Source organism: Rhea pennata, chromosome Z, assembly GCF_028389875.1.
Source record: "Rhea pennata isolate bPtePen1 chromosome Z, bPtePen1.pri, whole genome shotgun sequence".
NCBI lineage: Eukaryota > Metazoa > Chordata > Aves > Rheiformes > Rheidae > Rhea > Rhea pennata.
Genome location: NC_084702.1, coordinates 82,219,004 through 82,240,531, shown reverse-complemented (window position 1 = coordinate 82,240,531; position 21,528 = coordinate 82,219,004). Strand labels below are relative to the sequence as shown.

The following is a 21,528-nucleotide window of genomic DNA, read 5'->3' as shown; positions in this document are numbered from 1 at the left end:
CGCGTCACCCGGCTCGGGCACGTCTGCAGCTGAGCTCAGAGGCAGACCGGGGAGCACAGCCCCACGTGCACCGTATCGCGGGGGCTGCTGCACCGATGCGGGCGCAGACCCCGGGGGCGCGGGGGACCCGCTGCCACGTGCCGGCCCAGCGCGGCCGTCTGCGCCGCTGCCGGGTCTCTGCGCCGGGCAGGACGGTGCAACGCGCGAGCTGCCCCTCACCCCGGCGTCTGCGCTGCCCGGGCCCTTCGCAGCCCGGACCCCTCGCAGCCTGGACCCCTCGCAGCCCAGACCCCTCGCAGCCCGGACCCATCACAGCGCAGACCCCTCGCAGCCCGGACCCCTCGCAGCCCGGACCCCTCACAGCCCGGACCCCTCGCAGCCCGGACCCCTCGCAGCCCGGACCCCTCGCAGCGCAGACCCCTCACAGCGCAGACCCCTCGCAGCCCGGACCCCTCGCAGCCCGGACCCCTCACAGCGCAGACCCCTCACAGCGCAGACCCCTCGCAGCCCAGACCCCTCGCAGCGCAGACCCCTCACAGCCCGGACCCCTTGCAGGCCGGACCCCTCGCAGCCCGGACCCCTCGCAGCCCAGACCCCTCGCAGCCCAGGCCCCTTGCAGGCCGGACCCCTCGCAGCCCGGACCCCTCGCAGCCCGGACCCCTCACAGCGCAGACCCCTCACAGCCCGGACCCCTCACAGCGCAGACCCCTCACAGCCCGGACCCCTCGCAGCGCAGACCCCTCACAGCCCAGACCCCTCGCAGCGCAGACCCCTCACAGCCCGGACCCCTTGCAGGCCGGACCCCTCGCAGCCCGGACCCCTCGCAGCCCAGACCCCTCGCAGCCCAGGCCCCTTGCAGGCCGGACCCCTCGCAGCCCGGACCCCTCGCAGCCCGGACCCCTCACAGCCCGGACCCCTCGCAGCCCAGACCCCTTGCAGCGCAGACCCCTCACAGCCCGGACCCCTCGCAGCCCGGACCCCTCGCAGCCCGGACCCCTCGCAGCCCAGACCCCTCACAGCCCAGACCCCTCACAGCGCAGACCCCTCACAGCCCAGACCCCTCACAGCCCAGACCCCTCGCAGCCCGGACCCCTCGCAGCCCGGACCCCTCACAGCGCAGACCCCTCACAGCCCGGACCCCTCGCAGCCCGGACCCCTCGCAGCGCAGACCCCTCGCAGCGCAGACCCCTTGCAGCCCGGACCCCTCGCAGCCCGGACCCCTCACAGCGCAGACCCCTCGCAGCGCGGACCCCTCGCAGCCCGGACCCCTCACAGCGCAGACCCCTCGCAGCCCGGACCCCTCGCAGCCCGGACCCCTTGCAGCCCGGACCCCTCGCAGCCCGGACCCCTCACAGCGCAGACCCCTCGCAGCCCGGACCCCTCACAGCGCAGACCCCTCACAGCCCGGACCCCTCGCAGCCCAGACCCCTCGCAGCGCAGACCCCTCGCAGCCCAGACCCCTCGCAGCCCAGACCCCTCGCAGCCCGGACCCCTCGCAGCCCGGACCCCTCACAGCGCAGACCCCTCGCAGCGCAGACCCCTTGCAGCCCGGACCCCTCGCAGCCCGGACCCCTCACAGCGCAGACCCCTCGCAGCCCAGACCCCTCGCAGCCCGGACCCCTCACAGCCCGGACCCCTCACAGCGCAGACCCCTCGCAGCGCAGACCCCTCGCAGCCCGGACCCCTCGCAGCCCGGACCCCTCACAGCGCAGACCCCTCGCAGCCCGGACCCCTCGCAGCCCGGACCCCTTGCAGCCCGGACCCCTCACAGCGCAGACCCCTCGCAGCCCAGACCCCTCGCAGCGCAGACCCCTCGCAGCCCAGACCCCTCGCAGCCCAGACCCCTCGCAGCGCAGACCCCTCGCAGCCCGGACCCCTCGCAGCCCGGACCCCTCACAGCCCGGACCCCTCACAGCGCAGACCCCTCGCAGCCCGGACCCCTCGCAGCGCAGACCTCTCGCAGCCCAGACCCCTCGCAGCCCGGACCCCTCACAGCGCAGACCCCTCGCAGCCCGGACCCCTCGCAGCGCAGACCTCTCGCAGCCCGGACCCCTCGCAGCCCGGACCCCTCGCAGCGCAGACCCCTCACAGCCCGGACCCCTCGCAGCCCGGACCCCTCACAGCGCAGACCCCTCGCAGCCCGGACCCCTCGCAGCACGGACCCCTCGCAGCCCGGACCCCTCGCAGCCCGGACCCCTTGCAGCACAGACCCCTCGCAGCCCGGACCCCTCACAGCGCAGACCTCTCGCAGCCCAGACCCCTCGCAGCGCAGACCCCTCGCAGCCCGGACCCCTCGCAGCCCGGACCCCTCACAGCGCAGACCCCTCGCAGCCCGGACCCCTCGCAGCCCGGACCCCTCACAGCCCGGACCCCTCGCAGCCCAGACCCCTCGCAGCCGGGACCCCTCACAGCCCGGACCCCTCGCAGCCCGGACCCCTCACAGCGCAGACCCCTCGTAGTGCGGATCCCTCACAGCCCGGATCCCTCGCAGCGCAGACCCCTCGCAGCGCAGACCCCTCGCAGCCCGGACCCCTCACAGCCCGGATCCCTCGCAGCGCAGACCCCTCGCAGCCCAGACCCCTCGCAGCCCGGACCCCTCGCAGCGCAGACCCCTCACAGCCCGGATCTGAAGCTCTGGAGGCAGAGCTGAATTTCCTATTTATCCCAAATGCCCGGGACAAGGTATTCAGCAGCTTTGTGTTTCAAATTTGCAATGTAGAATAGGAAATTCTTCCTAACTCCAAAATGTGTGTATAGGAGAAGAAATTCTCAAGGTTTATTATAGGTTTGATATGTAATAACCTTTGGGTAAGATTTACAGGCAGGTAAATTATGAGCCAACAATCTCATCTCTTTGGTTCCCTCTCATTCATCAATCCTTTCTGAAAACCAAACCTTGCCTGTGGCCACCTGGAAATCCTGCTGCAGGTGTGGAGCAGATTTGCCTTCCTATGACTCCTGTCGCTCCTGCCATTCCCAAGATTTGGAAGCCTCTCCAGAGAATTCCCTACTTAGGGCTTATTTCCTTTTCTTGAAGGAAACAACTTGAATTTGCTGCTAACATAAACCAAACCAGAGCTGGGTTCATTCAGACTGCAGCTGTGATGTTCATTTTCAGTTCATGCCTCAGCAGTAGCTTTGGGAATAGCCCAAATCTGGGCTATTGGGAAGGTTTTAGTTACTCCCCTTTCAGCCGAGCAGCAAAACAAACAGGATGAAAAGGAGGAGAGGTCACAAATTTGTTTCCTTCCTTCTCATTCCCCTTTTCAGCACAGCTTGCCAGCAGCTGTCCTTGATGCTGAGACCACTGCAGTTGTGTGGGCTGCTTCATACTGGTTTGCTGGTATCAAAGACACACAGGAAACATCTCATACATTCCCTTCTTTGTGCCATCTTTGCTGGCTGTGGCAATATGCTGTTTTTTTCTTTTTTCTTTTTATAAATAAATTTATTGGAAATTTTGCCATCATTTCTGAAAGGGTCAACCAAATAAGAGTGTGAAGCTTGCTTTGTGCAAGACCAAGCAAAATTCCAATAAACAAGTCAGTCAGTCAGTCATTACCAGGAAATCACTAGTGGAGTAACGGTTGGCGATCAGTCTGCATGAAGAGGTACAGTTTACCCTGGAAGGAAGGAGAGGCGACCTAACATTGCCAGCACCGAAGAACCTTGAGTTGCTTAGAAGATGCAGAGGGAAAACGTCACCAAACTCCAGAGGACGAGGCAAGTCATACCAGGCAAGAAACATCATGATATGAATTGCCCTACCAGATCTCTTTTTTGAGGTCCAGCTGGACGTAAAAAGAAACAACAAACGTCCGTGAGAGAGCTCTGACCCTTGGCCCAGCTGCACAGATTTCCATCTGCCTGGAGACCTTTGGTCAAAGCAGTGCCAGGAAGCAAAAGCTATAGTTTGTGCTACACCCTCACGTATAAAAATGCTGATACAGACGTCTCAGGACAGTGCAGGGCAGTTCAAGACCCCCTATCCACTAACCCTTCCGGAGGTTCCTGGAAGGAGAGCTCCCAATTAAAAAATCCCCCCAAACTGGAGAGAGCCAACTGCCACGCAGCTGAACCCCACTCACTTGCCCTGGTGAGATGAAGTCCCAGGCAGACGCTCAGGGCCAGTTCGGGCAGCAGAGGCAGCGCGGGACCTTCCCTCCACTGCTCCCATCTGACGCAGGAGGACTGTGACCACTGAACGACTCCACGCAGCTGCCCCGTAACTTTCAGAAGACTTTGAATCACTGCTGGCTTGTCTCTTACTGCTGACGTTTGGCCTCTGGGGACTACAAATGGTGACTCAGCTACTGGCTCACAGTATCCTTGGTAGGTGCAAGGCCAGGAAAAGAGAAAATAAATAAAAAGGATTAATAATGGCTGTGAAAATTTAACTTTTATTGTCTGTTCACTGTATACAAAACACCATTCTGCATAGTGATAACTCATTTGTTGTACAGTTGACAGTGCACATCAACAAACAAGTGTTTAAAGAGGTAAACACGTAATGACAGGGCAGTGATGGCCGGTGCGCACTACACACTACGACCGGCAGCGCCGGCTCTACGCTCTAGGAGGGAGAAGCACCTTAGGACCACGCGATACCCGAGTAATGGAATGGGGTAACAAGCATTTACCAACGAACCAAATCAGGAGTGAGGATGAGAGAGAAAGCAGAACTGAGAGATCTGACACACAATTTCCAGAATGATTAAGAACGTTTACAGAGGAAGGTGAGAAGGACCCATATTTTTTCCAACATTTCAGTCTTTAAAATTGTTAAAATTTAATGATAAATAACAGAATCTCACAAATCTTTAGGGGCAAAATGCTCCACATTTATTTACATATGAAATGTGTTTAATACAGTTATAATGGACATAGTGTATAATAACATCTGACAGCAGCAAGACTTTTAAGGAACCGAACAATTACTACTGTATTTCATGCAGCTATCTATATATACACAATTTGTTTTAAAAAAAAGTACAAAATTTTTTAGGGATACATACAAGGTATAAAATGCAAAAAAACCCCAAAACCAAAAAACAAAAATATAACTCTCACAGAGAACTATATATGAAAGGGACAGTATGGTACCATTTCTGCTCTTCGTGAAAGCATAACTAGTGATATTAGATACACGTTTGAAATGATTGAACTAGCTTCATACGGTCTGTGCTAAAGTCAAAAGGCCCAGTTGTATGTACATAGGCTGGTGTGTCAGCTCCTAGACAGCTGTGGTTTCACCTAACACTGAGCACCAGAACATTTGGCATTTGCATACCGAGCTGGGAAGTATCAACCCCTGCAGCAAGGGTTAACTATTTTCTTTCAAGAACCAGAAAAAGGAAAATACATAATGCTGTTTACTCACTTCTATATAATGTTTAATAAATTACATGACAAAATACATCATAATTATAAACCTAGTCCTCTAGTTATATCTTATTTTTTTAATCCAGAGCACCTGATGGCAAGGCCTAAAAAATTACTTCATGATACATAGTTGTGCAATTATACTTTTCAGAAGTACTTTATCATTCTAAAGGGTCTGTACCTGTTCCTGTTCCGCAGTTGCTGCTTAAAACCGTCACTGCACGCTACACGTGCAGCGATAATTTTTTAGAGAAAGTTTAAAAGCTTCCTTAGCCATTTGGAAGCAAAAGTCTGGTGGAATTTAAAACTGCTCCTTAGGCTTGCTTGCCCTTTCTGCCCTCCCGCAAGCACTGCCTGCGATGCACTCGCATCACCCAACCTTTCTTTCAGAAGCATTCATGTAAGACACAATTTAAGAGAACCCACCCAACTGCCCCAGCACTAAGAACTCTGTTTTAAAGAAACTCACTACAAAAAACAGAAACTAAACAAAAACAGATTTTCCACTAGATACCAATACAAACACGTAACAAAGAGTATAAAAGTTATTAGCTTAAATATATACAAACTCTTTTCAACTCAAATACTGCTTTAATGGTTTTGAGAGCATAGACAATGAGGTGAAGAGGACACATTTATGCAGAATATATTGCAACAGCCTGAACAGTACTGTTAACACTATTATACTATGAACTTTCTGTAACAAAAATGTCATTAATATTCCAATGTGGAGAGAGATTTCTGCGTCCTAAATAATCTGATCACTTTTCAGCTGAACTCATTCTTTTTGACTTAATGAAGGCCATGCCATGTGTTCTCATGTGAGTATTTAAGGCCGCTTCAGTTTCAAAAGTCTTTGCGCACACTTTGCATTTTCTGTCCGATACCGAATTGTCAGATGAGTCATCCTCATGGCTGGGTTTATTTTCTTGCTGATTATCCTCTCCAGACCCATTCTGTTTTGATACTGGTTGAGGCTCCTTCAGCTTATGTACAATGAAAAGATGTCTGGAGAGAGACACATGAGATGTGTAGCAGAGTCCACATTCCCTGCACTGGTATGAAGAGCCATCAGACTTATGCTGAGGAATATGTTCGTGAAACTGGAGAAGATTTTCTGTTGTGAAGCCACACACAGCACACTTGTGAACTTTAAAAACATTTATCTTCAGCTTCTTCAATGGCTGAGTGATTGCACCTCGTGGAGGCCTGAACTCCAGTACAGGTTCCTCCATTTTACGCTTTGGACTAGGAATCTAAAGAAGACAAAGAGTATTTCACGTAATCATAAAAACAGAGTTCATTTCTTAACTGTTTGTGACTTGCAAACTTCAAAATCCTTCCCCGGGTAGATGCCAGTAAAACTTGGATAAAGACAGTATTTGAAATCATACAAGCAATTACATTTTGTAGATATCAGATTTTTTTTTACTATAAATTATATGTAAAATTTATTTTGCCAGCTCTGATTGAGTTATAGTATCTAATGCACTGGATAAACATGAACAAACTTTTGCAAGTATAACTGCATCCAACTACACAATACAACTACAATTACATAATGTAGAATGTTCTGTCAGAACATCTGAACTCTTTAGCACTACCTTCAGAAACTACAATTATAATTTTATTTCATGCATAAAGTTTCATATGGCAGGTCATCTCCTGACTGTTAATAGCTACACTAACATATTGCCAAAGAATGAATCAACATGTACAACCTTTATTACTAATTAAATGGATTGCTTTTTATTCTCCTTGTTACTGCACTGACAAGAATATTTCTCAAGAATCCCTGCATTCTCTTTAGCTCACATATGCCCTATGATGCTTCAAAAAGACAATGTATATAGCAGCCATATTTTTAACATTTAAATAAGCAGACAATATATTGTGTTGAAAAACAGTCATGTAAAAGACAATGAACAGTACATTTTTAAAAACATCTGTGCTTGTGCCTCTACTGTCAGCCTTTGATATGGTATCACAAGTGAAAAGTTTTACCACACAGAGCACTTGAAAAATGCTGTTAACAATCTCCCCATGTAAAAAGTTTTTGGACAGGGCTGTCTTCTTACAACACTCCCCTAACATACTTCCTCCTATCGCTCAGCATCAGATTGAAATCAATTTCCCTGTACAATCTGTGACCAGTAAATCTGATGCTGAAGTACCTCTTCTGAGTCTTTGGAAGCAGCTCACATTGCTTTTATGTAACCTGTAGTTTGCCTACAGCTATGAGAGGACTTAGTTGCAGGGTTCTGAAAGATGGTCTTAAAACAAATCACCAACATAAAAGTGCCATCACAACATATGCTATCATTCAGTGACTAAAATCAAACAATGTCTTTCAAGAACCACGCTCCAGTTCAAGCATGACAGAAGTTCTTCAGGGAGCCTCTCAGATTCTTGGGGCAGGACTTCACAGAAGATGAGACTTCTGTGGGATCAAAATAGCTGTATCTATTTAAAAATCCTGAAGGTATACCCACAAAAAAATCCTCTTTTTATGACAAGAAGAATTTTCTAAGTGATTACCTTTGTATCTTCTTTTACTTCCCTTTCCTCTATATTGGTTGATTCAGTCATTTCTTTTACATCAGGGTCTTTAATGCCATGCATTAACTGAATATGTTTTTCCAACATCAACCGTTTGGTGAAAGTACGTCTTGAATCTGGGCAGTGCCTACATAAACACAAAGCAAACTGACTCAAACATGATCCTTAACAGTATTCTGATGAATATAAATAGGATCTGTAAATAAGTCCAGACAAGAGTACAATCTATTAAAGATAGCACCAATCTTTTTCCAATCAATTGCACAGTTACGTATTATAACAAAATAAGCATAATTACAAAATAAATTTAAAATGTTTGAACAACTTAAATTTACAGCAAATGAGAAGTTCTTTTGAGGTAATATCCAAAATTTTACATTGTGTAGGTCAGAATAAAAGCTGGGAGCACCTGAGCTTCTTTTTGCACATCACCAAATTGTACATTTCTATCATACACTTTCCAGAGTTCTCCTTAATCTAAATTTCACTGGAAAAACAATCATCATCCATATAGGATGAATGCTAGCTTCAAATGTCACCTAATTCTGCATTCATGTCTAAACTCTTTATCTGCTTGGAACTAATCATCCCTTCTCAGCTCCCTTTCCAACCTCAAACTAACTAGCAGAACAAAACTACCCACAATCTGCTTTGTTCTCCTACACAGAACCAGCTACAGCAGTTCTGAATCACTCACATGATTCTGGAAGGTATGTGATTTCTCTTGAGCTCTAACAATGATATAACATATTGGGTAGGTGGTATTGTGCAAGTGTCTGGAAGAGGGATGGCCAAAAATAACTAAAAAAAAAAAATGCAGGGAAGAAGTTAAACTGCAGCACTCTCTTTCAGAGTCTCTCTCCTGAAGTTTTAAGTTAAACGAAACAGTAAACATTAAAAAAAAAATAAAAAAAGTCAGTATCTTTCTCTGAAACAAACTGTAGAGATTCTGAGATGAAAACAGAGAGCTACAATATGCTTTCCACTAAGAAGAATTCAAAAAACCCACAGGATCTTGCTACTCATCATATTCCAAGTGAAATAGTGCCTAGGCTAGCCGGTGCAGGGAAGGCCAAGTGCAACTTCACGGTTCAACAGAAATGAGCAGATACACAGGCCGTGTAAAGCAAAGATGATGCTGGGAGACAGGAGGTTATACTGCACTATGTTTGAACACTACCCACGACAGTGCTTCACGTTCCCACACCACTGCCTCTTTACTTTCCACAATAAAGCACAGGTACTAAGGCAGAGAAGGGATTGTTACGATCTCAACCACAGCGAATGGTTGCAGCTTGCAGCTCCATTTTCATAACTTTAGTTCTGCAATATGGACATACATACTAGAATAAGAATGGAGAGATAAAATAGAAAGTTTGTATTTTCTATCTCATCTGATTGACATCTCTTTCTACCAAATAATGCATCACCTCTCCAGCCACTTAAATTTGATTAAGCATTTTTAGACATTACAAATTGTTTTATGTTAATACTGGCTTCTATAGATTAGGAGAGAAGGTTGTGTATGAGAAACCTAAAAAACAAATTAACCACTGTAGAACTATAAGCTATGGAAATTCTCAATTCAGTTAGATTTCTCATTTGCTTATGAAAGCATGTGAAGGACAGCAAACTTTACGTCATGTACAAGCATTTTGAGTAGCTTGCTACGTTTTATGCACGCAGAACAGCCCAAATATTTTGGCTCATCTGTGTATCTGTAAATAACTGATTAATCTGAATCAATGACACGCTTTCATACAATCAAGAAGAGAAATTCCATGAAGAATGTTTCCTGCTGGCTTCTTCCCTGTCTCTATGTACCTTTAAAAATCAACAAAAGTAGAACTTACGAGCATGTATAAACCTTCCTGATGCCTTTGTGTTTGATACGATTGTGACGACACAAACTATGGGATGAGCTGAAAGATTTGTCACATTGTCGACAAGGATGTTTCTTCATTTGCTTTGGAGAGGGGAGAAAAAAGAAGAAAAATATATTAATTTAAAAAGGTAAGTGAAAGTAGTGCATCTGTTCAACCCTTTAGTAACAGGAAGGAAACATCACTTACCAATATCTGGTATTGTATCTTCAAGTAAATACCCTTCCTACAGCAACACTGTAGGAGTCAGGGGTCCCAGACCACTTTCAAAGCAGTACGACCAGCAGGAGTTACACACACACACACACACACACACCCCATCCATCAACGGTAAACCAGTACCGCAAAGTGCAGATGAAGTGATTTTCTTCCACCAAGGAAGCAGTGAAGATCAATGCGTTATTTTTGGATCAATAAAGGCTGTTAGTGAGACATCTGCTCTCACTGTAAAGTAACCTCCTCTTTCTCGTTACCAAATGACTTCTGCACTTGCTGACTGAGAGAGGTTGTGTGTCACCCACAAGACGAAGGGTGAAGGGCACCTATTAAACAGGGACCAAAGCAGAATACTAACGGGGCTTAGAAAAGTCAGGAGGAAAGGAGAAATATGGTCTGTTGTCAGCTTGTGGGATATCTGTTTGTGGAAATCTACTGGTTTTGCATTAAAGTTTATTAAGTGGAAGAAGAAAAAAAGGAAGGAATGAAAAAGATTAGTAGTCTCTATCTATGGCATTTCAGCCAGAACAGACAACAGGAGTTCCAGAATCCGAAGAAGTAACACGTCTCCAAAACTGTGGCCTATAAAAGTCCCAAGAGCAAATGACATGGTCCTACCCTTTAAATTACTAGCACATCATCAGTCCTAGATCTCAGAACTGAGTTCAGATGGCCTGTCCTATCAGCCTGAGTAGCTGAAATAGCCCCCATCAAATTTCCTGCTTCCTATCACATACATGTGGATTTTTCAAGCTCAGATCTGTAATTTTCTGCTGTCTTGGAGCTTGTATAGAAATAAGAAAATCCAAACAGTGATTAAAAAAAAAATCAAACTTGACTTCCAACAATCTGGTCAGGACCAAGATCCTGCACTCACCATTCAGCGTAACAATTTCTGCCAGACTCAAGGCATCCTGAGTCTGAAGAAGAAATAGGTTTTACTGGAAACCTCTGCAAGAAACTCAGATCACTTAGACGCAGATTTCAAGTCTTCTAGTCTGAGAGGGCTTACACTTGCTACTCAGGTTCAAGGGAAGAAACAGCAGAGTCTCATGCAACCAGTCAAATGTCTAGAAGGAAAATCAGATTTCCTGGATCTCTTTTTCTTGTTCTAGCAGAGATGGTATTTTTCTTTAACAGAGTCAACAACCTTCTCTTTCCTATGTTTATTGGAAAAATTATGTAATTTGGTTCCACTATTCCAGGTGAGGTCACTCAGTGAAAGTCTTAGATTAATCACAGAATCATAGAATCAGCAAGGTTGGAAGGGACCTCTGGAGATCATCTAGTCCAACCTCCCACGTGCTAGGTGATCAGCACGGTCACCTAGAGCATGGTAGACAGGGTTGCATCCAGGTGGGCCTTGAAGATCTCCAGAGAAGGAGACTCCACAACCTCTCTGCGCAACCTGGGCCAGGGCTCCGTCACTCTCAAGGGGAAGAAATTCCCCCTCATGGTCAGGTGGAACTTCCTGTGCTTCAATTTCTGCCCGTTGCCTCTTGTCCTGTCACATGGGACAACTGAAAAGAGTTTGTCCCCATCCCCTTGACACCCTCCCTTCAGGTACTTGTCCACATTGATCAGATCCCCCCTCAGCCTTCCCTTCCCCAGGCTGAAGAGGCCCAGCTCTCGCAGCCGTTCCTCATAGGGCAGGTGCTCCAGCCCTCTGATCATCCTCGTAGCCCTGCGCTGGACTCTCTCCAGTAGCTCCATGTCTCTCTTGCACTGGGCAGCCCAGAACTGGACACAGTACTTGAGATGAGGCCTCACCAGGGCTGAGTAGAGGGGCAGGATCACCTCCCTCCACCTGCTGGCAACGCTCTTCCTAATGCAGCCCAGGATACCATGGGCCTTCCTCGCCACAAGGACACATTGCTGGCTCATGGTCAACTTGTCATCCACCAGCACCCCCAGGTCCTTCTCTGCAGAGCTGCTCTCCAGCAGGTCAGCCCCCAGCTTGTACTGGTGCCTGGGGTTGTTTCTCCCTAGGTGCAGGACCCTGCACTTGCCCTTGTTGAACCTCAGGAGGTTCCTCTCTGCCCAGCCCTCCAGCCTGTCCAGCTCTCTCTGAATGGCAGCACAGCCCTCCGGTGTGTCAGCCCCTCCTCCCAGCTTGGGATCATCAGCAAACTTGCTGAGGAGGCACTCTGTCCCCTCATCCAGGTCATTGATGAAGAAGTTGAAAAGGACAGGACCCAGTCCTGAGCCCTGGGGGACTCCACTAGCCACAGGCCTCCAGCTGGACTCCATGCCACTGATGACAACCCTCTGAGCTCTGCCTTTCAGCCAGTTCTCAATCCACCCCACTCTCCACTTGTCTAACCCACACCTCCTGAGCTTCTCTAGGAGGATGTTATGGGAGACAGTGCCAGAAGCCTTGCTGAAGTCAAGGGACACAATGTCCACTGCTCTCCCCTCATCCACCCAGCCAGGCATTCCATCAGAGAAGGCTATCAGATTGGTTAAGCAGGATTTCCCCTTGGTGAATCCATGCTGACTACTCCTGATCACCTTCTTGTCCTCCATATGTCTGGAGATGACATCCAGAAGGAGCTGTTCCATCACCCTTCCAGCGATGGAGGTGAGGCTGACTGGCCTGTAGTTGCCTGGGTCCTCCTTCTTGCCCTTTCTGAAGACTGGAGTGACACTGGCTTTCTTCCAGTCCTCAGGCACCTCTCCAGCTCTCCAGGACCTTTCAAAGAGGATGGAGAGCAGCCTGGCAACAACATCTGCCAGCTCCCTCAGTACTGTGTTGGTGCATCCCATCCGGGCCCATGGATTTGAGGATGTCTAACCTGCCCAGAAGGTCTCTAATCCTTTCCTCCTCAACCAAAGCAAAGTCTTCCCTTCTCCAGACTTTCTCCCTCACGTCCAGGCTGCAGGATTCCTGAGGGCTGCCCTTAGCAGTGAGGACTGAAGCACAGAAGGCATTCAGTAATTCTGCCTTCTCTGCACCCCCTGTCACCAGAGTCCCCGCCCCATTCAGTAGCGGGCCCACATTTTCCCCAGTCCTCCTCTTCCTGCCGATCATGTTTAAAATTGGACCCATCTTGACTCTTCCAGAGTATCCATCCTACACCTGTCCCTATGCTTAGCTCCAAAACACAAACAGTTAAGGTTTTCCTCAGAGAATAACATTTAAGGTTTGGCTCATTTATTCTTGGCTTCTGAAGAAGTGACCAATTCCTTACAATGGAGATGTACAATAATTTGCATGGACATTTTAGTATGACATGAGTCATTTTCTGTGCCTGATCTAAATTAATAATAAAAAATAAATCCTCAGTTCTAAATACTAATAAGCTCAAGCCCTATAGGAATGTTTAAGGAACTGAAAAACATTTTTCTTGTATTTGTTGTCTGAATGCTGCATTTCATATTGATATTCATATTGTCCATAGTGGCTACATTGCTCCTGAACTGCTACAACATCTAAAAGGCAGCAGAGATCTGTAGGGATGATCTTATTTCTGAAAATCATCATTTCCTTCAAGGTCTGGAATGAATCGTGGAAGGTTTGTATAAGCAAAAAGTGATGGCTGGAATGACTAAAGAATAAATGTAAAGACAATTTCAGTGAGACCTCTTACTATCAAGATCAAAATCATATAGGAAGAAAGAATCACAGAATCACAGAATGGTTGAGGTTGGCAGGGACCTCTGGAGATCATCTAGTCCAACCCCCCTGATCAGCACGGTCATGTAGAGCATGGTAGACAGGGTTGCATCCTGGCAGGCCTTGAAGATCTCCAGACAAGGAGACGCCACAACCTCTCTGGGCAACCTGCCCCAATGCTCTGTCACTCTCATAGAAAGAAATTCCTCCTCATATTCAGGTGGAACTTCCTGTGCTTCAATTTCTGCTCATTGCCTCTTGTCCTGTCACATGGGACAACTGAAAAGAGTTTGTCCCCATCCCCTTGACACCCTCCCTTCAGGTACTTGTCCACATTGATCAGATCCCCCCTCAGCCTTCCCTTCCCCAGGCTGAAGAGGCCCAGCTCTCGCAGCCGTTCCTCACAGGGCAGGTGCTCCAGCCCTCTGAGCATCCTCGCAGCCCTGCGCTGGACTCTCTCCAGTAGCTCCATGTCTCTCTTGGACTGGGCAGCCCAGAACTGGACACAGTACTCGAGATGAGGCCTCCCCAGGGCTGAGTAGAGGGGCAGGATCATCTCCCTCGACCTGCTGGCAACGCTCTTCCTAATGCAGCCCAGGAGACCATTGGCCTTCCTGGCCAAAGGCAGTTTTGAACACTCTTATGCAAACACAAAACATCCCAGTTATTAAGAAACACGATATGGCAAATGTATTGGAAGTAAGAGGGGATAGTCTTTACCATAATGCTTTTTGAGGCACAGTATTTCTCAACCTAGATTTCTCTTTTTATAAGCCAATTAAAAAAAAGAAGGAAAATCAACATATTTATTCCTTAAATTGTTAAAGGTGAAAACCTGATACTGTGTACACAGAGCACATCCTCATTAATGTTAATGGATTAATCAATACATTTTGCAGTACGGTTTTGCAGTATGCTTATGACCACAATTCTTTGGAAAGAATTTATAAAATTTATAAAATTAGTATCTGAAGGCATATTATGGCTTCTCAAGAAACAGCAAAAATGAGAGAAAAAAATGGCTTACACTTAACACACTTAATGAAAAAGTACAGCATCTTTTAGAAAGTCTCTATTTAACAATAGTTTCTCTCTCCTAACAAGAAGCTAGACTGAGGCAGAGAGGATGCAATACTAAGATAATAGAACACATACTGCTGCACACTGCAGGCATTCCCAAGCTAGCTCTGAAGCTGAAAACAATATACCTGTGCCACCTCTATCCTATATCAGAGTTGCACAGCTTTTTAGTATGGCGATGATCACCATGTGGCCCTGCACTACACTGCACAATCATACCAGCTCACCCAAAGCAGCTCAGGCATCTCTGCTGAGGCCACTGTACAGTACGGATGCATCCTCAACCACTTAGTCAGCAAAGCAGTGGAACGACTGTGCTCAGCAGGACACTGTCGCTCTCAGAACACGAGGAACGCTACCTGCGACACCATCCATGACGCTACGCTTGTCCTAAATTTGCTGGAATGAATCTGGGTAACAACCCAAATAGGACTCTGGACACTTCTGTTTCTGCAATAATAGCTAAAAATGAAAGAACAAAAACAGCTAAAATCAAGCAAAAATATTAGTATATGAAATTAAATGAAAAAGTGGGTAGGCATACTACCGTCTCAGCTGGTATAGAGAACAAGGGCGCATTTCACCTTTCCACTGATGCACTTTACCTCCAAGAAACTCTATAAAAATAGGTTTAACAGAAAGAAATGTTTCAGGAATGGACAATGAGAATGACTAGTGTCATGAAAGTAAGTTGATATCTGAAGATAAACCAGAAAGATGGGCTTTCTAGGAAAGAGTACGACAGTAAATTTAAATGTGCCTTGCCACTTACTAAGTCACCAGCATGAAGAGAGCAAAACAGGCTAAATATTATATAGGTCAAATTTATGATCGGTCATGCTGCTGCACTTTGAAGAAGCTATGAGCAAAAGAAACGCTTTGCTGACAACTTGGCAAAAAGCGAATTAAAAGTCACTGAGCAATTTACTAAACAGCGATTCCATACTTCCATAAGAAGTTAGGTTGGAAGCTTCCATTCTCTCTGACTTCCAATATGAAAAGATGATATGCAAATAAACTGAAAAGCAGAAAATTCAGAATGCAAAGGGAGGAAATGCCTTTCAATATGAAGCACAATTAAGCTCGTCTGTATATCTCACTGACAAGATTCCACTGAAGTCAAGAGCTCATCAGAATTCAAATCGAGATGCAACATTTTATGTCTAACAAAAAACCCACAGTTATATTGCTAAGTACTTAACATTTGGGAGTATTATAAATTCACATGCTATAGGCTGGCATGTTAAAAGGGGGTTGGATGTTGAGCAAAAGTCTATTAAACTTCTTTAAAAAAATTCCTCGAGACATAAGGAAATCTGTAACTGATGAACTTTACGATGCATCTTTCCCTGTAGGTACACTGTTCTGCAACTAGGCACAGCAGGACCTCTTGTACAGCATCTTAGCTGTTTCTTCCTCTCTTAGCTGCAGGAAGAAAGAGGATGTCAAAGCTAGTATGAATCAGTAAAACAACTCCTACTTAGAAAACATCTGTCTTTTCATGCACAAGTCCTAAGAAACTAAATGTATTTCTACCTAGCTGAATGCAAACATACATGAACCAGTTTCAAGCCAGGAGCTGTAAAGCCTTGTTAGTACCATCCTTTATTAAAGTAGGCTAGTAACATTTTTTTCTGGTAAACTGGGCTTTTAAGACAAGGTGGAGAGTGACATTAAGGTGGCCACAAGTTTTCCTACCCTACAGCTGGCTTACCTTCAATCAGCTCAGGAAGAGGATACAGCAAATGTGAACCTCTCTGTACCTGTCTGTGTATGTATTTCCCAATAAGGTCTGGAAACTCAAGAGTCTGTCCAAAGAGGATATACATGGCAACACCTCTCCTATGTCTCAATAATCCAGCCTGGGATCAGCTAAAAAGGGTTACAGCTCCAGAATTTTATTGTGAACCTGCAAGAGCAGCAGTTAAAAGTTTGAAACTAGTATCTTCAAATACCCTTCAAGACAATGGATTTTGTGAATAGCTCATGAATTGCTTAATTAACGTTTTCTACAAACATTCCACATACGTCATTTTAGCATACTTAACCAACACCTAGCATACCGAAGAAAAAAACTATCAATTCATCCCGCAGTCTGGGATTTTATTAGACCCATATCGCATATCTTGTTATTTTACACTCATTTCTAGTCTCTCTACAATAAAAGGGAGCCTTGAAATTTTAATTATTGAATATCGTCATTAATAAAGCACAATAATTATCTGACGTTCCATAATAATGACTGTTCCTGAAGTAACATTGCACATTCCTTATTAAACATCATATATTAAAAGACTAATATTTACAAAGCATTATCAATATGGTACTAACCTTACTTTACATTCCTGCTGCCACTTTGATGTAGATTTGGTTAGCTGGATGTGATTCTCTAGTTCATTCTAAAGTGACAATATCACAGGGAAGTTGTTCTGTTCTGAAGAATTGCATCAGTGTAAAACATAAGTGTATCTGGTTTTAAACCTATTTCTGCTTGCCATTAAAAGCATTGGTGTGTTACCATCTGAACTAACAGACAAAACAGATGGAGTCAGTATTTTACACGCTGCTAAGGAGACTGGTTCTGACAGAAAATAAACTATGGTTGTGTGAGTGTTAAAGGATCAGAAGTATGCGTTCACTTCACAGGCACACTACAGGGACTGCAGCACATTTTACTGAGTTTCTTTATAGGTATTACATAGTAAAGAGTCATGAACATGCCTGTTAGGCTTGAAACAGAAACAATTAACAGTTCTTTAGGAACTTCAATGGATGTAAATGCAGAAATGGGCTTTTAGAGCAACAGGAAAAGAAAATGGGGATCACATGATCTCAGCTGTTCCTCTGATTTTCATGCCCTCAAGCCATAAAATGAGAACGAGGTAAAAGAAAATGTACTTCTGTGAGTCATAATCATTGTTTGGTTTTGTATATTCCTTTCCAAGGGGGCCTGGAAATGTGGCCGTGCAGTCTTAACAATAAACAATTCTTTACAGCAGGAAGGCAGGTATTTCAGACACAGCTGAAAAATGGAGTGGGAGTTCCTGAAGGCAAGAAGGAACATGGAAACTGCCTCCTTTCAGATAGGCTTGGATGTTTTTTGCTTGTAGTTGTCATAAGAAAATTAGAGATGACACTCAGTAGTCTGGTATTTTCAGCTTTTCAAAAAAATGTTTAGAAACAGAATAAAATAATTTGCACAACTGAGAGTTTCAGAGATAAGCACTGTAATTTGAAGGGACACATACTCTGAAAACATACTGGCATTTATTGTATCATATTAGCATCCTGAAAATTACAGATTTTCACTCAGGATGATTCTTTTCCACTTAGACAAAATGAGTCTGTTTTCCCTTCCAATTCTGCTCCTTTTCCTCAGTGCAGCACAGAACTTTAGTCTGTCTAATTCCCTACTTCTCAGCTGAGGAAAGCATCAAAGCATTCCTGCTGGCGAAGGACAGGACTGCAAAGCGGACAGCTACCGTGTGTCAGCATCTGCCCACAGCTCACTGCAGCCTGCCTCTGGGCCAGCCCCAGCTGAGGATCCCAGGAGACAGGCTCCCGCCAGGGCAGCGGCGGTTCCCGTGGCCACCCGCCAGCCTCCCCTTCTCTGAATACAGCCTGCCTGTAACACCGGCTCCATGAATGCTCCTTGAAATACCAACTCCCTCGCATCTTTTCCTTCCATGCAGCCTTTAATCATTCTAGATGTTTTGGTCAATACAACCTTCAGCTTTTCTGGATCCTAATCTTGGCTCACCTTGATAGCTGCCTCCTGGCTCCAACCCTGGTTCTAGGTGGGCACAACATTTTTAACATTGACAGCAGTTCCAATGTAGACAAGGCAACAGGAAGCAAAAAACAAAACAAAACAAAACAAACACAGATTAAGGGAACTGAAATCTAAGTCGTGTTATTCAGTCCTTCATTTCTCCTATTATGTTCTCTCTGTTTGATAGTAAGTATTTTGGCCTCAATCCTGTAAATGTTCATGCACTTGAGTGGCCTTACATACACAAATCACTACGTATTCGCTAAGAACAGCAGAGGGCCTGACTCAAACTGAATCAGCCCAAAGAGCCTCACTGAACTGACTGCACTGAACTTTGGATCCAAACCCAGTGTGAGGTTATAGGTAAGTATAAAGTCTGAAATGAAGATGGACAAAACTGCTTCCTTTTTTACTTTACTCTTGTTTACAGCAACACAATGTATGAATGAGGACTCCTCAAACTCCACCACTGTAAACACAAGTACCACTGAATATGCTCTTGCTGTAAAACAAATTGAATTGTTTCTGTAAAACTCAGATAGCAGCATCTTTAAACAGACATTTAACCAGAGAAGACTTACTGTACAAAGTTCTCTGTTAAGCAATGCACTTCTTGGTAGCATCTCAGAAAGTATATGTTTATTGTATCAGGCTGTAAAATCTTGTCTATGATGAACATCATCTACCTAGGCACCTATCTTCAAATATTTAAGTTGGAAGTCAAGAAAAGTATAAGGAAAGGCTCCTCCTGGAGATTTAGAATAGGATTCTAAATTACATACTTCAAATTGTGCTCTGGAGGAGCCTGTTTCTCACCTCTCTCCAGAAAAACAGTCTAGGGAGTCAAGTCTTCTAATTTAAGAACCTACAGCCTAATGAAAATGGTACAAACGCACCTCAAAATCTGACACATACTCCACTTTTCCATGCTTTACTTTCTTTATCCTAACTAATTTCCAATACCTAATGCCTTTGCATGGCAAGTTTTCTATACCTCCGCCCTACTTCTGAAAATTATTCTTGCTTCTTACCTGTACGAGAGAGGTAATACACAACTGTGCATTATTTTTTTCAGTTCTGAAGAGTTTGTTTGAAAAATAAAACCAAATAATAAACTCATGTACCGTATTGCTACAATTGGCTATCTTCACTCTATATTTCCCAGGATCTTTACAGATTTTTTTTGCACTGCTTTTTACTTTGCTGTCTATGCTGTTCTTCTCTATGAGCAGCAGACTCATGCTGAAATTACAAACTCATCTTAAAAAGCACAGAAACAGTTTGCTCTGCAACATGACTGATGTTGTACTTTTAAAAGCACATATGTTTTGTTAAATGTGTGGTATTTTGAAGTGTTTTCTAATTATCTTTAGAAAACTTTTCATATTCATTAGAAGAAAATAAAATTTGGTGAAAAGTTTTGACAAAAATCTGTTCACAGTTCCTGTCTACAATCATCAGGAATTTGTTAAAGATTTTACATAGAACCAAAATGGTTACTCACACAGTTTCTGGCATTCATTTACCTATTCTTACATTTTCACACCAGGTATCACAGAGAAATTAATGTTTTTTACATTCAAAAGAACTTGTGCTGCTAATGGCCACTGCTCAAAGACTGCAGAAATTTGTGAAACAATTTGAAATTTGAACGTTTTGTTAATAACACTGCAAACACTGTTTAATCCTTTGTTTTTAAAGAGCTACAGTTGTTTCAGACATACTAAAATTCTCTAGGTGCCTTCTTGCTAAAAACCCAAATTTTATTGCTGACCAATTTAAAAAAGAGAGCATTCACAAGGATCAGAGGCAAATATCATTTTATGTCTTATCTCTATCAATCTACTTCCACCTGTATGGAGAGGAGAGGAGGCAGGATACACATCAGGATAATTTTCTAAATGATGAAAAAGGAAACTGAACCAGCTATGAGATTACATTTTCTATTATCCTTTTCCTTTTGAACACAAATTTAACAAGTCAATGTTGTAGCTCTCTTCCCTGCAGCAGTAACAGAGGAAAATTGTTCAGTTCCACTACTGCTCACCTGTAATCCTTTAAAAAAATTTCACTTACTTGGACAAGCTAGGAGTTGCAGCAAGGACATCAAGCTGTCTTTGCTGTCTTGAGAATACAGCTTTCCCATGTTTTACTTTCAATTAATTCTGAGAAAGTTATCTTAAATCTAACCTTTTAAATAAAACCTCAGCTTGCTCAACTAAGCTGACTTGTTGACAGAACCTGCTAGTGTAAGAATTAGAACAATGAACTGACATTAGAATGAGTCTGTATTTTAAAAAGAAATTGTTTGGCACTCACTGGGTCAGTAAAGCAAGATTTGACTCCCTGGATCAAGCAGTTAATGAATTTTGAAGAGATAAGGAACTAAGGAAGGCACAAAGGAAGAAAAAGAACCTGGATCAGATTCGATGACTCAGAAGAAACATCTTTCACTCTTTCCCTCTTGAAGAAATTTTTGTACTGGATGAATAAGCCTACAATTAACTGAGAATGGGTGGATTTTCTTACTACGCAGAAAATGACAAAAACTAAGCAGCATAAAAGAGAAAGATAAAATCGATATGAGAAAAAAGAATAATAATGACAGAATTTACAGGAACATTTTCAAATATACAACTAAATTAGAAAAAAATACTTCATATTTCAGGTTTAATTCACTTTTCTGTAATTTAGTATTACTCATTTACCTTTCCATGTTCTTTCCTCATGTGGGAGATGTAAACGTCCCTCTGAGTGAAGAGCCTATCACACTCCCAGCACGTCCATCCAGGATTAGAAACTTTTTTAGGCTCTGCTTTCCTTATGGGAGAAGGAGATTTCTTCTCTAACTTTTCTGTTCCATTGACAGATTTTGTGTCCTCTTTGTTGTGACCAGCTGCGTTCTGAGTTGTAGGTTTAGTACTGAGAGGCAAATTTATCCCCAGGTTTGGTGGCCCCTCAACACTTTTCAAAGTTCCATGCATAGACTGCAAAAAAAAAAAAAAAAAAAAAAAAAAAAA

General features: G+C 44.9%; 1 protein-coding gene across 10 annotated transcripts in view; it reads right to left on the bottom strand.

Annotated features, from left to right (window-relative positions):
* Positions 1-4,819: 4,819 nt before the first annotated feature.
* The window catches only part of ZNF532 (zinc finger protein 532), a 57,036-nt gene continuing 40,327 nt past the window's right edge, over positions 4,820-21,528 (bottom strand). For 6 of the 10 annotated variants that reach the window (XM_062599178.1, XM_062599175.1, XM_062599176.1 and 3 more), the window contains 5 exons: positions 21,217-21,495; positions 18,497-18,529; positions 9,795-9,907; positions 7,921-8,068; positions 4,820-6,638 (listed from right to left, as the gene is read on the bottom strand). In XM_062599178.1, the coding sequence (XP_062455162.1) occupies positions 6,144-6,638; positions 7,921-8,068; positions 9,795-9,907; positions 18,497-18,529; positions 21,217-21,495 (1,068 nt within the window). In that variant the 3' untranslated portion in view covers positions 4,820-6,143. Of the gene's footprint in view, positions 6,639-7,920; positions 8,069-9,794; positions 9,908-16,074; positions 16,162-17,217; positions 17,263-18,496; positions 18,530-21,216; positions 21,496-21,528 lie in introns of those variants that run through there. The other 4 variants (XM_062599180.1, XM_062599182.1, XM_062599184.1 and 1 more) reach the window with 3 other exon arrangements.